Source organism: Dromaius novaehollandiae, chromosome 4 (genome assembly GCF_036370855.1).
Source record: "Dromaius novaehollandiae isolate bDroNov1 chromosome 4, bDroNov1.hap1, whole genome shotgun sequence".
NCBI lineage: Eukaryota > Metazoa > Chordata > Aves > Casuariiformes > Dromaiidae > Dromaius > Dromaius novaehollandiae.
The window spans coordinates 39,440,369-39,458,180 of record NC_088101.1 but is presented as its reverse complement, the minus strand read 5'-3'; the positions used below and the strand labels follow the sequence as shown (position 1 = coordinate 39,458,180).

General features: G+C 38.2%; 1 protein-coding gene across 6 annotated transcripts in view; it reads right to left on the bottom strand.

Annotated features, from left to right (window-relative positions):
- Positions 1–17,812, bottom strand: part of FHIP1A (FHF complex subunit HOOK interacting protein 1A) — a 97,150-nt gene that overhangs the window by 24,253 nt on the left and 55,085 nt on the right. For all 6 annotated transcript variants that reach the window (XR_003259862.2, XM_026104952.2, XM_064510817.1 and 3 more), the window contains 3 exons: positions 15,659–15,817; positions 13,328–13,414; positions 1,004–1,171 (listed from right to left, as the gene is read on the bottom strand). Coding sequence is in view for 5 of the 6 variants with exons in the window: in XM_026104952.2 (XP_025960737.2) it covers positions 1,004–1,171; positions 13,328–13,414; positions 15,659–15,817 (414 nt within the window). In the remaining variant the exon portion in view is untranslated. The remainder of the gene's footprint in view (positions 1–1,003; positions 1,172–13,327; positions 13,415–15,658; positions 15,818–17,812) is intronic.

Below are 17,812 nucleotides of genomic sequence, written 5' to 3'. Positions count from 1 at the left end.
AATAGCAGCATGTATTCATACCTGCATGGACTTACATTTCTAAACAAATTTCAGACAAAACTACTCTCCCTAATACACAATTTTAACGCACATGCTGGCGTTCTGGCTTCCCCTGTACTTGGGCTAAAACAATACTCTGTATTTCATCCACGAAGCTGTGCATCACATAAGATTCAGCCAAGAGTGCCAGCCAAGAAAAGGCTCAGAAGGGTAGTCCAACACAGCGGGTATTCTCTTTTTTCTGCCAGAAGATCATCCTGTTAGCAAAGGTATCTCTAGTATCTCCGTCAGCTAGCTCTCCAGCTACTGTGGTGCACTGTGCATATGCTAAGGATGGCCTCACTGCACATTTGAGATAAACCTCAACTCTGCAGGGCAGCGAAGGCAAAGAAAAGGAAGCAGGAATCTGATCACTTGAACAAATAAGTGCCTTCTCTTAATCAAGCAAGGAAGCAGACACCACCACAGTTAAGCAAACATGCTGTAACAATACATACTTGATTCCTGAGAAATATATTGGCAATACTGCAGTTCACAACTTGAGCAATTTGGAGAAATTCTTACAAAGTTCCCATCATCTCCCACAAAGATTATTTAAAAACGTTGCTTGGAAAAGTTCCAATGACCGAAAATGCTCCTCACACCCCAAGTATATTTATATATCCTACGGATGAGTTATCCATGGCAGCACTAATATAGCAATATCCAGAATAAAAAGGCTTCCAAATTTACTTTTAGTTTTCTAGCAGAATCTAGACTCCCAGAAGCCCCTATCTCCCTCTATCCCATTTGCCTGTATGCATAAAGCCACCCCACGTATTCATCAACTTCTCAGTACAAAGGTAGCTAGATGCCAGCAAACAAGCAAAGAAAAAACAACACCCCCCCCGCCCGCTTAGATTCCTAGTTAAAAGATCCCCATTGAATAAGGGGAATCTCCCAGTTAAGTCGTTAACCTACATCCATGCTGGTACATGAACTGCTTCCCTGCTGCTTGCCTTACCTGGAACGGTGTGTTGATTCGGCTTGTAAGCGTATCTAGGATGTGCACATTCTCATGTCGGTGCAGCAAAATAAAACGGAGGAAAATCTTGAGGAGAGCTGGCTCTGAAACACTACGCAAGAAGAGATCCAGGTATGCAGTAGTAGTCATCACTTCTTCCACAGTCACCTACAAGCCAAAACAAGATAAATGCAAAAATATTGTACACAAAATATTCCTCCATCCTCTCTAACTATACAATACCCAATGCCCACCCACCCACTCTAAGCTCTCCATAACACTGCCATAAAGGTATTTCGAGATCCTTGTTTTTAAATCTACAAAGTAGCATGCCTTTGACTTACTCACAAGGTCAGCGATTTTCAGCATTTAACCTGTTTATCTCTGCCGTTCTTCCGCACCAAAACCCCCCAAACTAGCACCCCAAATCTCATACATGCTGAAATGCAACGAGCCGAACCATGCTAGAAACTCCCCACCACCTTTCTGCAGCTCTTTTCCAACACACTCCTGCCATTCTTTGAAGCATTTTCGGTCACCATGAACACCTGCATTTGCCACCTTATGAAAAATAAATGACAGAGCAAAATCAAAACACAGTGCAGACTCAGGGTTTTAGATCTTTAAAAAAAGCCTCATGTCAATGCAGAATTTTGCCATTATCTTTTTGCTTTTTATTCCCCACAGCACCTCAATTCCTCATCTCACTCAAGTTTTTAAAACTTCTTTCGTGTATACACATACATACACAAACACACAAGCGGAAGACAATCTTCACTATTCAGTATTTGTATATCAAAATTCAATTCAAATATCCAGGTGATATTTGCATATCGCTTGGATAACCCACACTGCTTTGCTTAATGCAATCCTTGGGAGCTTATCTATTGACAGTATGCACTGGCAAGGCACAAAGAATTGCAAAGGCCACCTCTGCACCATGCGCTGCTGTTGCAAAGTCAGCTTTTTAAAAATAGTTGCACAGAAACCTAATAAGCTTAAGTGTACCGAGATAAACCCTTAAATACAAGAATCTGCCTGTATGAAAGGAAGTATTAAAAATCTTTTGTTTACCAAACTTAGCTGGATAAATGAAAAGACTGATTTTATTAAAAAAAGAATCAAAGCTGTCACTCCAGAGCTAAGAGGATTTAGAAAATACTCAGAAGGGCAGCATTTACGTAACATGCTGTAAATATTAAAATCCCTGTTCCATTATGCTTCATGTTAGCTACATACACAGTAATGTCATGCTGCAATGTTCCCTTTAAAGCATTTAAGATCACAAGCTGCTTCTGGCTAGTTACACAGAACATAGGAATGCTGTATACAGCCTGCAAACCTCACGGAGATGAGGCACTGATGAGGACAACACAGAGCAGCTCTAACGTTAAGCTCATTTACTCATTCTCCGAGGCTTCATTCTCATACTCAGCAATAAAATCCTTAATATGAACAGTAGACTACTTGCATATTTTGTCTTTAGAAGCAAACCATCAGCAAAGCTGTTATAATCAAACATTTCACCAGTATGGGAAATACGTGCGTTCACCTTCTTGGCCTATCGCATTAAGTTTGATCAAAATCAAACATTAATGCATAATAGTGAAAGGAAAGGAAAAAAGCATGTTTTCACTGACTCTGTGAACTTTGTAAAACTAGGTAAACAGCTAGAAACATTTTTGAGATCTATAGTTATATGTCCAGTGCTACTCAAAACAGAAATACAAATACAGTCCTTTCAAAGAACATCTATTAACATATACCCTAACTCAGAACACAGTTTATGAACTCATTGCTCCTGCTTCCCCCACAAACGTCGAGTAAAACAGCATCGAGGTACCAGGGGAAGGACTCCAAAGGGATGAAGTGCCAGAATTAAGACCGTGACTGCAGCCTTAGCTCAGATCATTCCCAGCTGTAAACAATCTGATAAAACGGTTACAAACATGCCCGCGCGCACATTTCTCCATAGGACTATGGCCACATTTCAACCACCCTAAAAACTTGCTCAGGAAACAAGTTAGTGGTGTGCAATTAAGCAAGTAGTTTCTGGTTGGAGCCGAGCTCCCTTCTCTGAAAGGGCCAAAAGGTGCGGGAACTTCTGGGGCGACAAAGAAGGGCTCCCTGACAAAAGCTGCCGACTGCTGCCCTGAGAACGAGCCTTTTTAGGTTTGTTTGTTTTTACAGCAGCAAACGGTAAAAAGCAAAAAGCCAGAAATCCATCATGTGACATGATAATGACAGCATACAGCTCAGCGGAGAGTTCAAAACCTCTGCCAAGAAAAGGTCAGGCAGAAGTAATCATTTTATGCATCTGTGTCACTTCTCCTTCATCCTCTGCAGGGAAAATGAAGCATGCACTTGGCCTGTGGGCTTCTCAAATGCGCAGCAACAGCAGAGGAACTGGCCTATGTATATGTATAAAATACTGAAACTGTAAATGAAAGAAAAGCCAGCAGATTCACAAGGGCAGTGACCTTTTTATGAAATCAATGCTCTTCAGGCAACTCATTCTACATTTACATCACTAAGGGAAACCCATATGCTTTTCAGAGTGAGTATCATGAACGAAACACTACCGCAGAGCACTCTGGAGGAAGCCAGCTAGAGACTACTTTAGAAAAGAAATGTTCAATACTGACATCCTCTTCAGTGCTCCTAACAGCTTGGGGACTAGATAAAAAGAAAATCACATTTGCTGTAGCCAACGCTTCCCTAGAGCTAGCAGCACCAACTAAAGATCGGAAGTCTAAATATTTCACAACAGAGTTACTTATAACCTGGTTAAATCTTAATTGCTTAAACTCAAGTTTTCTGTGCAGGATGCCACATCACGCCTAAATTTTAGTTCTTCTTCAGAAAGATACAGCTGAATCTGCTTAGCCATTTTCCGAGAAAGAGGCTAAGAAATGGTAAGTTCTTTCAGGATTTAAAATGGGTTCCTAAGAAACTTTTTTCATTTTTCAAGCACTGCCTTACTCACAAAACACCTTCAAACTTCTGCAATAAATGGAGCTAGCAGCTATACAGCAGCTCGCTGCACAATGCTCAAAGCAGGCAAGTTAATGCCATGCCAAGCAGTTTTAATGCTACCGTGTTGTAAAAGTTCCCGTGTTCTTTCAGTGTGCCACTGCGCACAGCTTGCACGTAAGAACCAGCACAGAGATGACTCCTCCACTTTCTAACAAGAATAAACCCAACAAAAATATTGCTCTTCTGCATCGGAAACAAAAGCCACACATACAGTTCAGGAAAAAAAAATCCATTAACCTGGCAAGCAGACATTTGTGGGTTTTACGATGGTACCATATTTTCCTATCTTGCATCCTTGGTTTGCTTCCCCTTTTTTATTATTTCTGACAGCAAGTGTAACTTCTAAAGACTTGAGACACCAAGATAAGTATTAGGAAAGGCTAATTTTAGCTCCATGAGACTAATTTTCATTTTCCTCAATGGGGGTATGTGCACCTGCTCCAGAAAAATCCACTATTTCGCCATTAACTGGAAAAGGACCTTGGAGAAATCAGCCACACTGGGCGAAAGCCAGCCTTGGCAAAAACCCTTGGCAAAAACCTGTGTAAACCTGTTCTACAGATCAGTTTATATAAAATACAATGAGTACTGAAAGTTAGAATTACTCAATTTATGCAGTTTTTATTGAGAACTTCTGTTTTCTACCATTTCTACTGCGTATCAAAACAAGGCATTAAGCTTCATTCAGGCTACCTGCTGGTCACCTCTCTTTAAACTAATGCCTTGTGAGACAGATTTGGAGAAAGTATGGAAATCCTTTGTAATACATCCAAATGGGTACTTAGGTGAAAAACAAAAGAATAAATGTTCCCGGAGAAGAAAACATTTAATACCCAGGTACACAATGTCCACTACAGTCAAATTCTGAGGTAGCTTACAAAAAGAATTTCACTGAAACATAGACTTCAGTATAATTTATCCAAGTAAGCTTTCAGCTAGCCCTCAGAACTGAATCTAGATAACATTTTTGAAAGGATAGTAAGACACAACCCAAAACCTTCACATGTCCACAAATACCATACTTAATTTGAAAATTCTTCACCTCTGATAATTCAAGTATCAAGATGAACATCATAACATAGGGAGATGAATAAATTTATGACATAGGAGTTTTCTAAAAGAAGTCTTTCACTGAACAGTAAATTTCAAAATGCATTTCTGATAAAGGTGTTTCAGCAATATTAAAATCCATCACTGCCACAAAAGTATATATAAAAATCATCTGCAGCATCCTTTGATTTAGTTCCTTTCTATTAAAACTACTCAGTAATGTATAAGACCAGCGTCTCTCTTATCTTAGGACAAAGTTGTAGGGTCAAAAAAGAAAGAAAAATCTATATCCATTACATTTATCAGACAAGCATTCTACCTATTCTATTTTTATTATCCATAGTTGTAACAATTAAAGTTGTTGAAATTCTTGAAAATATATGTATATATTTAGAGGATTTATCTAAAGATATCACTTAAAAAAAAGTGTGTATCTAAAGATTTTCATGTAAAAACCTCATCCACATATGTTTCTTTACAACAACCGGTTGTTACAGATATTTTTAAAGATGTAGTCCTCTATAAAAGGGACCATCTAAGAGTCTTCATAGCCAGACAGATATTTGATTAGAGATTACTGAAAACAGAAAGCCACATTTAGCATTCTAATACTCTTTTCTAACTATGGAATAATTTTTAGCAAACCTTTTCCTGCCTCCTCTGATGACTGATTAGGTGGTGAGGCAGAACACTGGAAAGAGATCCAGTTTTCACAAGTCACTGTGCCAAGTAATAGCAGAGCCAGAAATTACTGTCACTGCAAGCGTCAGTTTAATATATTACACTCACTGTCTTAGACCAATTGCACTGATTCTTTATTACTAGCTATTTTCCCTTGGGATCCACACAATATACTTTCTAATTTACAGCTTCTGGCCCTCTTACTGAAATAGGCCTATCATGATTCCTCCCTTCCTTCCCACCTTCCTTCCCTGAAGGATTTCCTATTGCCTTTGAAGAGGCCCAGGAACGTTCTGACTAGAACTTATCCTCGACCCAGGTGCAGCTTCAAACCAAATAAGCCCACCCTTACACTAACAAAAGATTCATCCATCCCCACCCTCTTCTCCTTTCTGTTCATTTTCAACTTCTTGCTCCCTGCTTGTCCTGGCAGAAGTGTTCATGCTTCACTTCACTGCACAGTGGATTGGCTCAGGGAACTGATCCAGGTTAAAGTTATCCAGGAAATAAAGGTGAGTTTTAACCTCAATCAGTCCCCCACATGACGTTTGCCCTGGCAAAAGAGAGGCGGGGGGCAAGCTGCATCAGGGACAGAGGAGAAGGTTTGCACAGGGGGATGCAGAAACCAGAACTGCTTCAACTTCCATCAGCTTAAGTTTATGAACTGCTTCAATTTATACCAGTTTATCAACAGAACTACAGCAGTTTATGCGAAAAGTGAATGGCACTTTTAACACCTCCATTCTGTAGCAAAACTAGGTTTTGCAAATATTGACAGGCTTCTCCAAAGCATAAATCTATTCTAAGTTTTCCAGTAACATCTGGTTTACACCTTTTAACATCAGCTGTCCAAATGCTTTGCAGTAAGGCAAAGGATGGTATTATTTCTAAATGGAAACTGACATTCTTTCAGGCTATTTATAAAGATGCATTTAAGACACAGTGGTGCTGCAGCGGACTATTTTCTGATCTGTATAGTATAATTCACAGGTCATTTCCCTCTAGCTGAGCTGTGTAATCATCAAATAAGCATTAACAAATTATCACAGTAGCATACTGTGTTGCTGGTTTTCATTTAGATGGGTTAGTGTGCAACATAACCAAGGCCCATCTAACAGAGCCTGTCTCACAGGATCATGCCAGTGCTGCCATAAAGCAGTTCTGTTCACTTGGCCATCAGCAACTATGTACACTAAAAAACAATTTTCCATTATCTGGATTAAAACAAACCTTCCAAGTAGAATCACAGAATGGTTGAGGTTGGAAGGGACCTCTGGGGATCATCTAGTCCAACACCCGTGCCCAAGCAGGGTCACCTCGAGTACATTGCCCAAGACCCTGTCCAGGCAGCTTTTAAATAACCTCCAAGGAAGGAGAGTCCACAACCTCTCTGGGCAACCTGTTCCAGTGCTCAGTCACTCTCACAGTAAAGAAGTTTTCCCTCACATTCAGACAGAACTTCCTGTGTTTCACTTTGTGCCCGCTGCCTCTTGTCCTATTGCTGAGCACCACTGAAAAGTCTGGCCCCATCCCCTTTAAACCCTCCCCCCCTCAGATATTTACACACATTGATAAGACGCCCTCTCGGCCTTCTCTTCTGCAGGCTGAACAGCCCCAGCTCTCTCAGCCTTTCCTCATGCTAGAGATGCTCCAGTCCCTTATTCATCTTAGTAGCCCTCCGCTGGACTCTCTCCAGTAGCTCCATGTCTCTCTTGTACTGGGGAGCCCAGAACTGGACACAGCACTCCAGATGCGACCTCACCAGGGCTGAGTCAAGAGGAAGCATCACCTCCTCGACCTGATGGCAATGCTCTGCCTAATGCACCCCAGGATACCATTGGCCTTCTTGGCCACAAGGGCACACTGTTGGCTCATGGTCAACTTGTTGTCCACCAGGACCCCCAGGTCCTTCTCTGCATAGCTGTTTACCAGCAGGTCAGCTCCCAGCCTGTACTGGTGTAAGGGGGTTATTCCTCCCCAAGTGCAGGACCGTACATTTGCCTTTGTTGAACTTCATGAGGTTCCTCTCTGCCCATCCCTCCAGTCTGTGAGGTCCCTCCGAATGGCAGCACAGCCCTCTGGTGCATCAGCCACTCCTCCCAGTTTTGTATCATCAGCAAACTTGCTGAGGGTGCACTCTGTCCCCTCATCCAGGTCACTGATGAATAAGCTGAACAATATTGGACCAAGTATTGACCCCTGGGGGACACCGCTAGCTACAGGCCTCCTACTACGCTTTGTGACACTGATCACAACCCTCTTAGCTCTGCCATTCAGCCAGTTCTCAATCCACCTCACTGTCCACTCATCTAGCCCACACTTCCTCACCTTGCCTATAAGGATGTTATGGGAGACACTGTCAAAAGCCTTACTGAGGTCAAGGTAGTCAACATCCACTGCTCTCCCCTCATCTACCCAGCCACCCACTCCACAGAAGGCTATCAGTTTGGTTAAGTATGATTTCTTCTTTGTGAATCCATGCTGACTACTCCTGATCACCTTCTTATCCTTCATATGCTTGGAGATGGTGTCCAGGATGAGCTGCTCCACCACTTTTCCAGGGAGGGAGGCTGACAGGCCTGTAGTCCCCTGGGTCCTCCTTCTTGCCCTTTTTGAAGACCGGAATGACATTTGCTTTCTTCCAGTCTTCAGGCACCTCTCCTGATCTTCACGATCTTTCAAAGGTGATCAAGAGTGGCCTAGTAATGACATCTGCCAGCTCCCTCAGCAATAATTATACTATAACTAGCAATTAGGTGCCCTGTACTGTAGCAGTAAATATTAAGAAATTTAAAATTTGCCTTTAGCATATAATTTGTCAAATTTTCTTAGTACAGTCTTTAATAAATTGAAAATAGACAAATTACATAAATGCTTAAAATGTTCAGAATAGCTATCTTTGTAACCCAAATTCTCTGAATATCAAATATAAATTAAATCATGTGAGATTACAGGACAAAGATATATATAACCAACCTCACTCGTCTCAAAATGACATAATATAGTATATAACACAATGAAGCTCTTAACTAACTAGCACATGGTTTTGATTTCAAAAATATATGCTTATTAAAGACCTCCTGAAGAGAACTTCACTGACCAGATTTCCACAATAATGCTTTAATTGTCTAGGACAATATGGTAAATAAACATTTTCTACTATCAAATAAAGACTCTTCAAAACTAGGCAACATAGCTTCTAGCAGAACCAGAAAGGGTCCTTACACTTCAATACGGTTACTCCAAATCCACCCTGGGGTTTCAACTAGATTTTAACTGAAGACAAAATTAGCCCCATTTGCTTACCTGGGCCATTATAAGATTTGGCCTCAGAAGACCCAATTTTTTTTTTTGATTGAGCTCTAAAAAGATAGTTTTGAAAATGAAGCAAGAATGGCTCTGTTCCTAAGCAGAATTAAACCTTCTGCCAAATAGTCTTCCTTAAGTACCACAAGCTAAGGAAAAATATACATGCCAGAATTGCATAATTTCAAGTTGCAACTGACGTGTAATGGATTCTGCCAGATAATCTCATTTTTATTGTTTCTAGTATATATGTCTGAGATTTAAGAAAAGATGGCTTAGGCAAAGTCTAAATCATAAGATTTTACTGCAAAAAAAGCCACCAAATTAACCTTTTCTTTGGTTCTTTGTTTTAATGGGACAAAATATTTGACTTTTTCTGGTTTTAACTGAGTCTATACAGATATATGGATGTTGTTAACTTGCATAAAGCACACCTGGACAAACCGTGCTGAACTATGTCAGTGAATTACCTGTTTCAATTTCTCAAGAAACTCAGATGTCAGAAGTCAAGGAAGTAACCCTCTTGTAAAAAGCACAATACCATCCAAACAAAGGACTAGAAAGAGCTATTCGCTGTAGCCTTTAATGCATGGCCCTAGCAACATAATACAAATCTGGGATCTGCTGACCCATTCAGCAATGTGCTGATATATAATATCTGACATGAAAATTTTTGTCAGCTTTTCATTAGGTGGATAGGTGGGATAACCAACATAAAGTGACAAGGGGCAAGTACAGACCAGGTGTAAATCAGGCTACAGGAACACGCTATATTTAGGATATTTATCCTTGAAAAACGAAGTTAAGAAGTCCTAAACTTAAAGAACATCTGTATTTTTAAAGCACACCACAGTTAATCAGTTATCTAAACAATCTTCATATAGCATTCCCTGTAAAAACAAGTCATTTCAAGCTAGCTAGTCAGCCCATTCAATTAATTTGGAAGTTCCTTCACTAGCAAAAACTTAAAACTAGTTAATTTTTTGCAACCACATACCAGCTTCATCAGCTGAAAAAAGCCATATAATGACACTAAGCCAAATATTTTTGTCTCCTGCTCCCCAATCTATACACAAGAACACGTCTCTATCCTCAGCACTCTTGTACTCATTTCATTCGCACAGTGAACTATATACACACTATATATATGGATACAACCTACAAAAATTTAAAAAGACAGTGCTTACCACATAGGCCCATAAATGTTACAGACATTTCAAGATCATGTATATACCTAACTCAAGGCTTAGGACCGCATACTGAAATTCTAAAAAGCCACACTACTTTCATCAAAAGTTGTTTGATAGTCCAGTGTTTTACATTGCTTATGGGTTTTTTTCTCCCTGAAATCAAATTATATCACATTGAGACCTCAAAAGATTGAAGATTTCTTTCCTAGATGTATCTGCATTCTTGACTACAGTTGTCTTTGCAAAAATGACAAATCTTCATCTCACTGCAAAGCCCTCAAACATCTATTTCTTGAAGGAAAACTAGAACAGAACACATAGCATGCTGATCTGAAGTAGCGTGCCAACCCAATATTCATCCACTCAAGTGCAGAGCCAGAAGCTCACCTCCCTTCCGAATTCTGCATCAAACTAGAACGATGGGTACCAGCTTGGATGTGGTACCTCAGGGCTTGAATCCCACATGAAGTTTGGACTGCCATCCTTCCTTCCAGATTCCTTCTAGATTTTGATATAGCAGCTATAGATAAATATTTACCAAGAGTTATCAGAAGCAGCTATCCATATCTTTGGATAATCCAGTAATTAAACTCTACAAATAAGATGTACCTGAGCAGGTTAGGAAAACATCCCCATAACAATCATGTCCTCTCACTGCTTTTTTCATTTTCCACAAATTTACCTTCCTAATCCAAAATGATAAATGACTGGCTAAAAACTAAAACCTTCAGCCACAAGCAGACTTTAGGATACAAAACCAATTTCATCAAGAGTTAAAATAAATAATTATCAAGATGTATTTAGTAATGTGTTCGATGAAAAAAAATTGCAACTTTTGTGTTAAAAACCCCATGGTGCATGTCTGGGATTTCTCTCATTTTGGCCTTTCATAGATTTTTCTTTGTTTTACTAAATGGAAAGACAAAAGTTAATTACAACAGTTAAGCCCCTGAATGGGTGATGGGTTTTTCAAAGTTTACTCATCAACTCATCATCAACTAGAAATGCTTTTCACGTTTGAAAGACTAGCATAATTATCTGTCTTAGCCCAGAAATATCCGTCCCAAAAGCAAGAATCCAAATTTTCATTTTCTGTTAAACTAATGTGGGGCACAGCACAGAAAGACTGAAGAACTCCAACATGCCTCTATTTACTTGTTTTCCTTTTGCTATGGAGTTTTGGTCTCACATACGTGAGAGCCTTTTATCAGAACCACTAGATGGTGCAATCCATCTTCTCCATTAAATGTGCTTGGAGTTATAATATATGAAGTAGTTAATTTTTAAAGAGAAAAAAGCATAAGTTATGCTATTAAGCAAGGAAAGGTTCATTACTGGAACAACAATGAATGAACTGAACGTAAGGGCTCAGAAAAGATCTGGGCTTAAAGCTCACGTATGTTAGCAGCCAACAGCTCCATTTTCAAAAGAAATACGATTTCTTACCATTTCCATCATATCAAAAAAACTGATTAGAACAGTATATTTTAAATGATTTAAGTAACATCAACAGGAAAACAATCAAGCCAATAGGTGGTTAGCAGAATTAATAACCAATGGGAATGGTATTCAGCTGAATATTAGTATTTGAAAAACCAAAAATTTTGTCTTGAGTACATCAGAAGAAAAACCAGTACTCACTAAGAACAGAATCCCACGGCTACATTCTGACATCTCCCTTGTCAGCCAAAATCTTGACCTAAAGCTGGTTAATTTTTCACTTCAGATTCTAGTCCCAGACTTGATAAGGGATTAAATCAAGATAAAGGAATAGAAAAAAGCTACAGCCAGGTAAGGAGGGGTGTAAATTGCAGCATATCATCAGCCCATCTTTACAGTCTTGTCCCATTAAAATAAATAAGTAAGATTAAATAGTTATTGTACTGTCCCATGGACAGTTACAATGGAGAATGTAAAGTAGTTCAGCTTCACACTATAATTAAATCTATATTAATTGTTCATCTTCCCATACTTTAGACAGAGCACTATCTCAATGACAGATTACAGCCTTGATCTGGATCACAATCAAATTTTATTTCAGACCTCGCCAAGCTGTCAAATGTTCAAGGTCTGCCCCATCAATGAAAGAGATTCTGTACTGCTTGTTGTTTTCCCAGTAAGTAGTTACTTACCACTAGCAACCATGTGCACTGCCTAGACAAGTCCTAGACTAGAAAGCAGGGTACAGTGTTTCACTAGTGTCTCAGAAATGAAAGGCGTGCACTGCTTTCTGTTTGGTAGGCTTAGTAAAAAATCAGCAGACCTTTGAAGCAATTTATTAATCTTATCCTGGCTGGTTCTGGTGGAGATCCAAAAAATTCTTTATTTTTATTCCCACCAATTCCTATTTTTTCCTCCTCAAATAAGATTTTCTTTTCAGGACCACATAGACTGTTAATTGAGATGTTCTGCAATAGCTGGAAATGTAATTTCTTGCAGTCTAATGAAGAAAAAAAGTAATTCACCAAAATTATGGAAATATTTTGTCAAGGATAACACCTAAAACTCAACAAAGAAAAAAATGATTTTTTTTCCAAGCAATATAAGCTGCATCTTAATATGTTAGCAAATTGATACCAAACTCCATTTCTTCTCCAATTTCTGAAAATAATTCCACTAACTACAATATGAAAACACAAAATACTACCAACTTATCTAAAATTAGTGGAATGCTTCTTGACTGAACATTTTCTTTTGGAAAAGGTCACTTGAAAAAAGTCTTCATGGAAACATGTCTATCATGCTGAAATTTTGTTTAAAAGGTCATTGCTTTTTGCTGGTATTTGAGCTTAGGACAAAAAAGCGTTCCAGCTCTTCATTTCATTCTAGAATTTTAAATATTTTAAACAAAACCACCAAAACCTGCTTAACAATCTGTATAGTGTAAATGGAAAGTATGGAATGAAAGAATAGATATATCAGTGTGAAAGGCAGCCTAGAAACTTACTCAGTTATACTGAACTCACCATCAGCAATGCATCTAATAGTATCTTTACAGAGAGGTCATCCATATTCCTTTTGCCTGTTTTTAATTTGGGTAGTGCTTACACACATCACTGACCTTATGGAGTGCAGGAGCCATCACTGGCACCAAAAATCCATTGTAAATGTAATTCACGAGCTGGTTACGTATCAGGGGATGTGCTACCTGAGGGGGAAAAAAAAGAAACTGAACAGTTCCAGTGCGATTTAAAACAAGGAAAGATACTGACTATGAATACCCATTACTAAAAGCCTTTCCCATATTAACAAGACGTTCTGACTTTGTCCCTCTCACCAGCCTTTGGTCTCACGCAGGTTCTTAAAAGATTTTTCCTTTTTCAAATAAAGACACAAACTATGTTTAATTACAGTAACACTGCCAACATTAGAGAACAAGGCTTTTCAATCTTCCCACATGCTGACAAAGATGAAGGGATGGACAGCGTAGCGTGGCCATGCATCGAAAGAGAACTACAGATTCTAATTTTAGCTCCTGCGACTTCGTCAGGGTCACCTGAAGGTGGATTTGCCATCAATAACTCGTGGTCTTGCAACAAGAGAAAAACAGAATAGTGGTTTTCATACAGTTGAAGAGTAGCTCTCTCAAGCTATGGGGTAAGAGCATACTCTTTACATGCCTGTCCCCCAAAACCAATTAAAAAAAAAAAACCCTCTAACAATATTCATTCAGTGGGTTGGTTAGGAACTTGAAAAATTGCTTGTTATTAAAAGCCAAAAATCTACTTTTATAATGACATATTCATTTTGCTTTCACAAGAGAAAGCACATCACCAATTCACACATTTAAAAGTAATTTGGTAAGAGAAAAAAGAAAATTTCATTCAGAAACATTCTAAGCTAATATATTCTATTTGATGTTTATAGAGAGACTGAAATGTCACAGCCTACATGTGGTCACAAACACGTTCTCCCACTTACAAGTCTTCCCAGATGTCCTCTAATTTGTAACCCTCTCTTTTGAAAGGAGAAGAACAAGGGTTACCTTTCCTCATGCTGTAATCCACAGAAAAAGGAAAAAAAGTAGTAAATGGCAAGAAGTCCTGGCTATCCTGTCCCTTTTTAACCCCTGGCCAAAGTTCTGGGGTTAGCACAGAACAAGCCACATCACAAAAACCATGCACAGACCAAAAACTCCCGAATCATTGTTTATGTCCTACAGTAACTGAGCTTTCTTCTGCACTTTGCAGAGGGAAGACCATAAAGACAGAATCAAGCTGCACTCAAAAAAATACTCATTGTGCATGTCAACTATAGATGCTTACCCATTTTGAGTTTATTTGAAAAGTGGTTTTAAAATTGTATGTTCTCCTTTGCCTGCAGCATCCTTTTACATTAGGTAAAAAATTGTATCAAATATGACCTCCTGCAAATATAGATCTCTTTTTGAAAGATTCCACTTAGACACAAAAATGGATATTGTCTCCTCTTCATGTGTAAACATGCAGATTAAAAATCCTGTATATTGCATTTAAAGGATGAAAGCTACTATTAGTTTCACTTGTTCAATGCTTTAAAGTAATATAGCCAATCTGCTGCTTTACTGTATTTTGCTTACAGGTCTCACTAAAACATACCTTTTATTCAACAGTAAATGTAACTAACTTTTCAATCCTTTTCAGTACATTTCTTCAAGTAACACACAAATCCACAGTTTCTGCAGAAATTGTATTATGTTTTAATAAAATACATGCTGGACAAAGGTTCTGTAGAGTTCTCTAGCCTTCAAAACCAATGCAAAAAATACAAAATCTCATTTTAGTTTTAGACTAGAGACAAAAAAAATAGTAAGGGATCAAATCCAAAAAACAAAACAAAGCAAGAAATAATACTTAAGAACAGAGAGTGGATTCTAAACAGACCAAGCTAGAAGAAATTTATATTCCTAAGAAGATACTTAAATTCAGCTTGGAACGCTTTCTTCATAAAGTACTCATTAATAGGCAAAACAGATTATTTTCCCTTGGAAACTATCATGAGAATCCTTGACATAAACGCAGAATGTTTTTCAGTGCTCAAACAGATAAGACTACTTTTTCCTGCATGTAAAGTCATTCAATTTACTTTTAATACCAACAGTGGTATTAAAATGCAGTAAGCATTATTTTTTCTTTGGAAAACAAAAAAAAATGTTCCCAATTACATGATGAAACATCAAGAAGCTGTACACTTACACTACATTCATTAGAAGCATTTGTCACCTGAAAACCAAGAACATATTAATTCATCCTTATAACCAGGACAAACAGGACGGAACATTTATAAACAACTTATATTAGTGCAGCTTAAAGTCCACACTGTTCATAAAAGTAAATACATTCTATAATTCACAGGCTTTGCAGAATATATAAAACTACTATTTCAAAAGGGCAGGCCAACTGCGCTCCATTACCTGTATCACAGCATTGCAAAACTCAAGAGAATTCATGAATTGGACAAGGGCTGGGGACAAGAGCCAGTCATCTTTCAGCAGACAGTGCCACTCGTCTCCTTTTTCTTCCAGCTTTGTAGGTAAAGATGAATAGAGGCCACTGAGTCCTGTTGCTAGCACCTATATTCAAAAACAGAAGAGAAATAAGTTAACTTTCCAACTGTCCTGCTCATCTGCTTGATGAGCAATGCTGCACAACAAATTGTTTCTCTCACTAGTTTCAGTAGCATAAGAGAGCGCTATCATTAATTTTGCTTCCTTTCGAAAGAGTCGTGTAACAGAACGGTATCGGTTTTTTAAATGTACAGTATCCTTCTCCTAGGAGCTGCTATTGAGGAGAAAGTGAGGGGAAAACGCAGGTCACCATATATTCTTTATCTGAAATTACAATCTCTTTTTAAGTGCTTGTAAAATAACTGTACGCTTTCCTCTAGTCCTTTCCAGAAGAACTGTTGTATATCTAAAGTTTGTCTCATCGGTTTGAATGTTACTACTTACATATGCCTACATGAAGGGATTTCACTAGGAAATATGAAAAATCAGAAATGGAGGGGGAAGCATGCCATCAACAAAAACAAAGTTCAGCCTCACTTAAACAACAGACTTTTATTCCTAGGCACTGGAATTCAGTTCAGTCCATTCTAAAAAAGAAAATTCTATCTGTTCGTAATTTCACATTCCCCTTATTTATTTGGAAGGGGGAATGGAAGAAATTAAAAAGCCTGAAATAAATTACTGTATAGTCATTTTTTCCAGTCATACTAAGGCTTAGAAATGATTTATGTTGAACATGTCATGCAAATGTAAAACTGTATTTTTAGTTGCAATTTAAAAAGCGTATTTCCCATTTTTTTTTAATTACTGAATATTTCTAAGGTACTGGTAGTTTCAGAATAAATTTTTATTTAAAGTTATCTGAAGCTGGAAACTTTCTATATATTACTTACAATTCTTATCCTTCTGGCATGATTTTATACAACTTCAAGATGCTTTTTTAAACGATCCTTATTTTAATTTGGTCATTAAGACTCAGTCTGATGGAAATCTTTTCAGTTTTCATTCAACAGATTCTTGCAAGAATTCTCCTTTCTGCAAATGACTCTTTGATATCTGCAGGGCTAGACAGTCGCAGCCCAGATGAAACACAACTGTTTTATCTATTAGACAACAAATGCTTCACAATGCGCAGGTCAAAGACCTAAGGTTCATGGAAGGGGATTCAGGTCTTGATGATATGCAAGTGTAACCAGTCACAATTGCTAAGCCACCCCATGGGACACAGGCTGTCTTTCTGAATGCTTTCAATTCCTAAACCATTCAATTTTGAAGATGGATTTCTTCTGGTATGCATAACTCAGCCAAATATCGTGGAAAAAAAATAACTGTGGGAAAGTTACTGCTTTGGCATGCTGACCTACCTCTTTTTTTTTTAATACTACAGAAAAAGATGCTCAGGTAGTGTGTTAAAAAACTAAGAAGCTAAAGCCATTGCTCAAGGCATTTTTTGCATAATTTTTTCTTTTCTTTTCTTTAAGATAGAACAGCTCAAAGCAAGAAGTTAAGATCTTAACAGACCTATAATACTACTTACCTCTAACACCCCTGACTTATACTCACAAATCCTGGCTTAAGGTATTTCTAGGAAGGAGCAAATTCTGAACAGAGAACTTGAGTTTCTTTTGTGTTGCAATCTGCTAATTAATACACTTTTGACTTTCCATTGTCTGCTTAAAATTCAATTGCTCTTCATAAACTCATATGTAACTTTTCAGCAAGCAAAGCAATCTGATTTCAGAGCTGTGTACTATCCACATTTGTTCTTGATACACACCAATTTAGTTCTTAAACACATGAAACCAACCTTGAGCAAAATACACTACTTTCCACTAAAAGGAGTGACGAACTTGTAATCAGTCAATGTCTTGAAATGAGGAATTCCTTAGTTTGTCTGACTTACTGAAGAAAGAAGTGATATACGTAGCCGTTAAAGTATGTGAAATTAAAAAAAAAAAACTTATTTTTGCTGTGAAGTGCAACCTTTTTACTAGCTTCACAAATGGCTCTACATGAAATTATGTTTCTAAGGCACAAAGAAACAGAGTGTTCGTTAGAAGT